Genomic DNA, 8,034 nt, shown 5'->3' with positions numbered 1-8,034 from the left:
AAGAGGAAATGCTAAGAATATGGCAAGCGTTTTTGGAAGGTAAAACATATTAGAAACATTTCCTTCTCTGAAACAGAAAGAAACAGTATTCTGACCAGTACAACTGGAGTTACTCCTCCGCAGCCGTGAATCCACCCAAACCCCAGATGCCCATGAAAGAAAAAAAAAAACAAGAGCAGCAATGAGCAGTTTCCATTGTTTCTTCAGGTCTATGGTCAAACGCACTCATCTCTCATCTAGATCAAATGACTCCGTTCTTTCATTTTTACCTGACTTCTGTCAAGAGTGCAACAGCCTAAAAAATATGTCAAAAATATCTCCCACTGTCTGAATTAGAAAAACTAGATTTTTTTTAAGTTTGGAGAAGCAGGGTCTAGAATAGACTAGAAATAAAATATACGTGCAAAGTTGTAACTTTAGAAAATCCACCAGGAGAAAGATGTTCCAGTAGCAGGAAAAGCTTAAAGCTGGCACCACCCATGAGACAGCTGCAGAATGGCAGATTCTGCATTGTTTTACAGAGCCACAGGCTTTAAATCAAGTAAAACTGAAAGGGACAGCTGCAGGAACGTGTCTTCCATGCTTTTGATCTGACAGAGATTAGTAAAGGCTATGATCTCCACAGCTCGCCAAACCTACCCTGTGAGCGTTTGTAAGTCGATGATCAATAGAATTACTGGCATCCTGCAAAACTTTGGAAGCGGTGCCGTTTTTGTACTTTTTGCTTTTTAGTCGATTTACAAAATGCAGTTTTGCTGAAGGTTTGGCAACCAGTGGTTTCTGTTTAGCGAGAATCTCACTGTTCCAGTTCTGAACCTAAGAAAACAAGAGTCACGGAATTAAGCCTTCTGATTTTAATTACGTATACTGTTACCTCTTATTTGCCGCTGCTTTTCCTCCCCAAAATGAAGCAGCTTTACATTATTTACTTTATCCAGCCACGAGGATGTGAAAACCTAGGTGTCGGTTCTATGACTTGAGCTCTTGTTACCTGAAGCAGGTTAATACTGTTACTGATCAGTCTTGTAACTGAACTGTAGTGTGACACCTGATTGATTAAAATGTGCTCAAATAGTATACTTAATCAAACACGCTGAAGTTTTCCTTGCTGACTGCAGTGCAGGAACTGTAGTTAACGTGATTGCTAAAATGCAGCTGCAGCTGGCATTTCCCACCTGACATTCTTATAAACGGAAAGAAAAAAAAAAATAAAAATCAATCCACGGTTTTACAAAGCACTAGAGCAAAACAAACCCTTATACAAACCCAGATACTCAACCAGCCTTCCATGAAGCCCTTGATATACACAAAATTCCCAGTAAAGATTGAAAAGGAAGAGGGAGAGGAATGCCAGCACAAGAGCAAACAGGAATAACCATCTCGTTTCACTGAAGAACAGAATGGATAGCTTTATCAACCTGACGTTTTCCCTAAATTCTCTTCCAAAGTAACAGGATTATCCACAAAACCGACAGCTTTATCTACAAGCGACAAACTCTTATAACTGAATAAAACCACATTTTTTTCTTCATTCAACATCAGAATTGTGAACGCAGTCACAAATCTTTCAGCAACACTGCCTACCCAAATGGCTTGCCTTTTCAAGGCTTATTTAAGATCAGCACACAGATCCCAACTCTGAGAAGAGGGCAGCCTGTATAATCAAACCCTCATGCTGGTGCCACACGTTGTTCTATATATCAGAGTCATTTATGGAATGAATTGTCAGAACTTACCAAATGAGTATCTTGAAAAAAGCCCTCTATAGGAGCTACGCTGCAATACTAGGTTAATACTTTATTAGAAAATCCACAGGAAACATTTTAGTCTATTTAAGGCACAGACTATCACAGGCTCTGTATTTTAAGAGATGTTGCAGATAAATAGGTTCAGAGAGTAAGCAAATACAGCTGATACTGGCCACAAGCTTAGAGGTTCCCTGCAGAGAAATCACCCTGGACTAAACCCAGTATCTTTTTAAATCAGTACACAAAGAGGCTCTTGAGCATCAGTGCCGACTTCAGCGGTACCAACTGTCCAGATGTAAGCTTTGAGATTTAATTTGCTATTTGATAAACACGATGGCAGGCTTTGCATCACTTGAAGAGATGGGAATTAGATATCCCAGTATGGAGGGAAAAATAGCAATTTCAGTCTGCCCCTGGAGTCGTTTAGGTAGCCGGCCCACCGTTTAAAGGCAGACAGAATTTGAAGGAAGGCTCTCAAAGACTGACATAAGGATTTTAATCAGGAGCGCCCAGCTACAAGAGATTTCTCTGAGCCTGGGGGGAAGTTACTTTACCTATCTATCTGTGACTCGGTTTCAGCAGTTCAGAAACAGCATCCTTACTCAAGAGGGATGTTGAAAATCCTAATGGCTTGCAAGTTGGTTGAAATCCCAAAGTGAAAAACAGAACAGGTACTTTAAGTGCCTATAAAATGACTGTAACCAAAGAAAAAAGGTTCAGAACAGCTGAGCTAAAGCTTAGGAATTTTACTCTTAATCACTTTCATGCTGCAGCCTGAAACCGCTTTTAAAGGGGTGGTGAAAGGAATTCCTTTGATGCGCACTACAGGACCCCATTCTCTCTTATTTGGGGGGGAATAAAGCAAGCTTTCCACAAGCCGTTACAACCATTATGTATGTAAGATGCTGACTGTTACCTACATGACAAAAGTATTATTTGTTAGAACTGTTAGACCTGCTTTTACCTGACTGTTCAGATCAAGTAAATTAAAAAGGGGATGCAAATGACACATCAACGTTCTGCTGAGTTCTTTCAGAGTTGTCAAGTATAAAACTTCTGACTATTCCTAACTGTTGAAGTTAAACCCTTAGAAACATTGCATTGCAATCTCACCAGCGGAACAGAAAGAAGAAAAGTGCCAACCTTTTCTGGTGTTAATTTCATAAGTTCCATGTTCTCCATACTGTGGCGGCGTCCTACTCTTGGTCTGGTACCTTCAAGAAAGCATCAAGTTCATCTTTTTATCATTGAGATCTATGATGTCACCACCTTCAAAGCTGTGGCTGTACGCATCTAAGGTCCAAGGTACAGCAACTCTGAGTTCCAAAACAGTGCAGTTCAATCTATCAGCAGAGAATAACTAACCACTAGGAAAAGCAGCCTTCAAAACCACATTGATCTAAGCTATGTAAGTTGCTTTCATGGGACACAGAGAAGGATTGTAGGAATAAAAAAAGGAAAGACATAATTTGGCAGCAAACAGATAAATCTCCACATAAAAAAAAGGGGGGGGAAAGGAACAATTAGAAACATTATGTGAAGAAACTAAGCAGTAACCGTGATTCACAATGTAAATCCTCCAGAAAAGAAAGAGCTGAAGGGGTCCAATAACAACCTTTTTTTGCTGGGTTAGCAGCGGACACGCACATGCACGCGCACACACACACACTCAACCATCTGTAGTCAGAAAACAATGCAAACAACAGATTCTTTTTGAGGTTCACTGTTGGAAAGTACTGCAGAAATAGGCACGTACCATTCAAACTGTTCTCTACCACGTGGCTTTCTGACATCATGGAGTTGTTTGTGCTGTAGCTTAATCCAAGAACCATTTGAAGATCTGAGAGGTTAAGTCTAGCAGTGAGCTCCCCACTTCTATCTCCTACCTGCAACCAAATAAAATAAGCAGTTCTATTACTGTAACAAAGACTACACGTATGTAACTATAAAGCAAACCTTGTCCCCTAGATTTATGGGAGAAAAAGGCTGAGAAAGTTCTCCTGGTTGAAAACAGAGACTCATCTTTTTAATGAAGTACGTAACAACTAAAAGGTACCTAACAAAGCCTAAGATAACCTCTGCTAGGCTATTGATTTGAATTCCATGCTGACATTATCGGAAGTGGCACAAGAACTAAGGAGCTAGTTGCAGCGAGAACTGGATGAAAATTTGGAATCCGCTATCTCAGAAATCATTCAGAATCCATTCCATTATTCAAAATTACGTGCATAGACACACCTCCATAAAATCGCTGCGTAAGCAAGAGCAAAAACCAACCAGCCAACATACGCAGAGTGTGAAAATCATACCTCTCTTGAAATCTCCAAGTGCCTTTCTGCAAAATGCATAGCTTGGTCATGATTTCCCAGAGCAGTATATGCATTCCCTAAACTCCAGCATGCTCTTCCTTCACCAATTCTGCAAAAAAATAGACATTTTCACTTACACCTTTACTCACTGAACACTAGGGGTCAGGTTTTCATAATATTGCCACAATAAGATTGCTGCGCCAAGAAAAATGAAGGCTATCATCAGAAACCAGTCCAACACCAACACATTAAGTATTGTATTTAAAGGAGTGTGATCTGTGTATAACTATAAATATAAGCAAATCTAATCAAAATTTTAAGTTTTAAGCTCACAGCAAACATAAGTCACTCAGTTTTGCAAGCATGGAACATTTCATAACCTACTTTGCTTTTCTTCAGATTGCATGCCTTATTATTATTCACATATTCTGCTTATTGAGTTAGAAGAAGTGCATTTAGAAGTTGTAAAAAACTTTAGTTTTACAACCAATGTTATAAAAAAGGCCTTAGAAATCGTGATTATAAAATAAGCATTACTTGCTACTGTATTACTCTCCTTTCCCCATCCCTTCCCATCTTCTTAATTTGTGGAAAAGTAGGAGACATTCTTGTGAAGGTATGCAAAATTATTATAATGAAGTCATGAAAAAGAGAGATCTGCTTTTTTTTTCCTTAATTTACAAAGATGCTGCTGACAGAAGAAGATGTAGAGACAGTCATCATCACTTCCTCTTTCATCTCAGACTCATTAACTGCAATACTTCCATGAGTAATTTTTTTTCCCCATGTGAAAACCGGAGGCCAGCACTGTAGGGAATTCACATTAATTCAGCTGTCATATAGAGAACAATGACAGCAAGAGTTAGAGGTAACAGGATTTGGTTTAAGTGTCATACATACATTAAACAATCTCTTAGGGCTTACTTATCATTTAATTCCTGAGCAATCGCAAGGTGTTTCAAATGATAATCAATTGCTTTTTCATAGTCTTGAAGCAGAGTGTACGTGTTCCCAAGGCTGTAGCAGGCCTGTGCTTCCACAGCTCTGTCTTTAAGCTGTCGAGCCAGCTGTAATGTCCTCCTGAAAGAAAGGGTGAGTCACCTCAGAAATCACTATAAGGAAAAGTTTTTAAAAGTGTACTTGCGCGACTAAAAATCAATTATAAAAATTAGGACACCGGGCTGGCAAATTAACCGCTAATAAATTACTGTCTTGCAAACTCTCACAAGATTTTCAGTTTCTGTCTGCCACTCCCCTCCACTGCAACCTGTTTCCATTTACTTTATTAGAGAGCAGACTGATCCCTCAAACAGCATCTTCTCATTTTAATTCATTCATCAATAATTTATAGTGGTTTTCCTGACAGTAGAAACAGTTCAGTACCAGCATTAGAATAAATACTGTATGTTCTCCATCAACATGAGCAAGACAGTCCTATAACCACCAAGCCAGCCTGCCCCTGCTGCGTAAGAAGAATTTGAGTGCTAAGAGGAATCTGCTCAGTATTGCGGCTTTTTTTCCCTTTTCGAAAAGAGCGGGTAAGCTCTGAAATCCACATAAGATGCTAGTAACACCTACACTGTATCATTGCCGAGCTTGGATTTTCCCAAGTTACAGCAGCAACTGCTTAGCGGTGCGGAGATCAAGAAAAAGGTCTTGATTGAAAATACAGCCTAAATATGTAAAATCATGTTGCCGTGCACTACCTGTCTCAGCTAGTGAGTATACCCGAGACAGCTACCCATCTCAGGTGTATCACAGTCACTCACGTCATTCCAGAACTCGCTCAGAGCTAAGACAGTTAATGCTTGCTTCTAGAATAAAGGGGAATAAATGCCTGTCAACAGAAAGATGTCTACAGTGCTGCAAAGAATCTATGTAAAGTAACAAAGAAGGAAAAGAAAAAAAAAAAAAAAAAAGAAAAAAAAAAATTAATGCTGCCCCTCCCTTGAAAGAACCAGAACAGTTAAACAACTAGGGGAAAACGTTATTTTTGCTAAACAAATGCAGCTATTTTCTAAGTGTATTTTGAAGAGATGGCTATTCTACAGTGAGCTAAAGTACCAGGCACAACAGAAGTAAACTGTACAAGAGGTTTAAATTATATTTATAAGCAGTCAACTAACTTGTAGTATTCAGAAGCGGTTTCAAATTCACCCAGGAATATGTAGGCGTTTCCAAGATTGCTGTACGCTCTTCTTTCCGCTGATCTATCACCAAATTCCTTTGCAATTAGGAGACGCTTTAAAATGTGAAATAATTGCATTATTTACTCAATTTTGTACTTTGTAACATACATTTGCATGCAGAAATGCACGCTCATAGTTTTTCCATCATGCATCTGTACCTGTTCTTTAGGCCAACAATGCTTGAAAAGAACACCCAAACTTGAAGCTCTGCCATTAAGGTTTAAACCTTGCATGAAAAAGCTTGCAACAAGATCCAACACAATACATGTACTTAAGATCGGGAGCAACCGGTGATACTTTGCTAGAACAGAATTCCTTATGAGCACATGGTTGTACCTGTTCATGGGCCAAAACTGCGCTCCTGAAGTTGCCCAGAAGATAGTGTGTGTTTCCCAGATTTCCAAAGGCACGTCCTTGTGCTGCTCTATCACCCAGCTCTGTTACTATTGCCAGGTTTTCCCTGTTCCGGGGTAAAGTGAGAAGGGGAAGAACAGTGACTTTTAAGAGGGTTGGTTTTTTTTCTCACAGTCATTTAAATAATAATAATAATTTTAAAATCCTTCCATTTATATAAATGAAAAGGTAGAGGTATTCTACTTTGGCCTATTTTAATGGCCCTTATGCAACCATAAATCTTCCACTGAGTAGGAAACATTTGCTGTGAGATACCAAACTTAACTGCATTCTTACTCAAGCTGGTGTGCTCGCTTCTAGTTATAGAGCTACGTTATATAAAAGTATGCTAAGGTCCTGTTGTTGTCTCAGTCTGGTTTGAAGAGTACTACTGGATTCTAACATAAAGGAAGGACTTACCGGGTAATAAGAGGTACACTTAAATTGAGGGCGTAACAAAAAAATAGTGCACTCTCCAGTTTAAAAGGGAAAGAATTCACAGGTACCACTGTTCCGAATAGAAGCGTGCCACAGGGTAGCTCACGACACCACAAATCTCCCAATATTCTAATGACCTAGATAACCATATCCTCTCAATCCCCAACATTTAAAGCTACTACTTACTCATAATAATTTGCAGCTTTTTGTAAAGCATTTTTCACATCATCTGGAAGTTCCCCTGGATCATGAGTCCCGGCACTAGCTACATTTTTCCCTTTAGAGTGATATACATTTCCCAGATTATACAGTGCTCTTGCTTCTCCAACCTAAACCAAAAGTGAAATAAGGCATTCAAATTTTATGCTTTGAAGTCTTGTGTCACAACAACTATTAGTACAATCCACAGATGAGGAAAAAAAGTTTGTTAATTAGTTGTCAACACATGCTCTGCTCATTCTGAACATCGTCTTATCACCCACCTCACTCCCAGCCAGTCACATCCCTCAATCAAATTGTTTTGCATACTACTTCCTTTTGAGGTGCAAGATACATAATAATTCTTGAGGCCAATTACCGTTAAGAATTAAATTAAATAAAAAACAAAACCACAAAACAGGATAATATTTCTTAATCTGGATCTATCGTCTTCCAGGTGCAACCAACTATCCTACAACTAACAGATTCTTACTGTCTAGAAGAAATAATTGAATATTCAGTATTTACTTCCCTCTGAAAGGTGGCACGCTCATTACCGATACAACAGGGTTCAGTAACATGCGTTAGCAGCTTACTTCCAGATTCCTAAGCAATTCTTACCTTATCATTAAGCTCTCTGGAAATATCCAGATGTCTTTGACAACAAACAATAGCTTCTTCAAAATTCCCAAGGACCTTTAAGGTGTTGCCCAGATTCCCACTAGCTTTAGCTTCTCCCAGTAGATCTCCAATTGTCCT

At 39.1% G+C, this 8,034-nt stretch overlaps 1 protein-coding gene across 1 annotated transcript in view; it reads right to left on the bottom strand.

Moving 5' to 3' along the window:
• The window catches only part of GPSM2 (G protein signaling modulator 2), a 32,856-nt gene that overhangs the window by 2,972 nt on the left and 21,850 nt on the right, over positions 1-8,034 (bottom strand). Inside the window, 9 exon segments of the mRNA XM_009470674.2 lie at positions 640-816; positions 2,892-2,962; positions 3,505-3,634; positions 4,058-4,166; positions 4,982-5,137; positions 6,184-6,299; positions 6,583-6,706; positions 7,264-7,406; positions 7,897-8,032. Coding sequence (XP_009468949.2) covers positions 640-816; positions 2,892-2,962; positions 3,505-3,634; positions 4,058-4,166; positions 4,982-5,137; positions 6,184-6,299; positions 6,583-6,706; positions 7,264-7,406; positions 7,897-8,032 — 1,162 coding nt within the window.

The sequence above is a fragment of the Nipponia nippon genome, unplaced genomic scaffold (assembly GCF_047370975.1).
Source record: "Nipponia nippon isolate SJK-2023a ecotype South Korea unplaced genomic scaffold, ASM4737097v1 scaffold_5, whole genome shotgun sequence".
Lineage (NCBI taxonomy): Eukaryota > Metazoa > Chordata > Aves > Pelecaniformes > Threskiornithidae > Nipponia > Nipponia nippon.
This window is presented reverse-complemented; position numbering and strand designations above follow the sequence as displayed.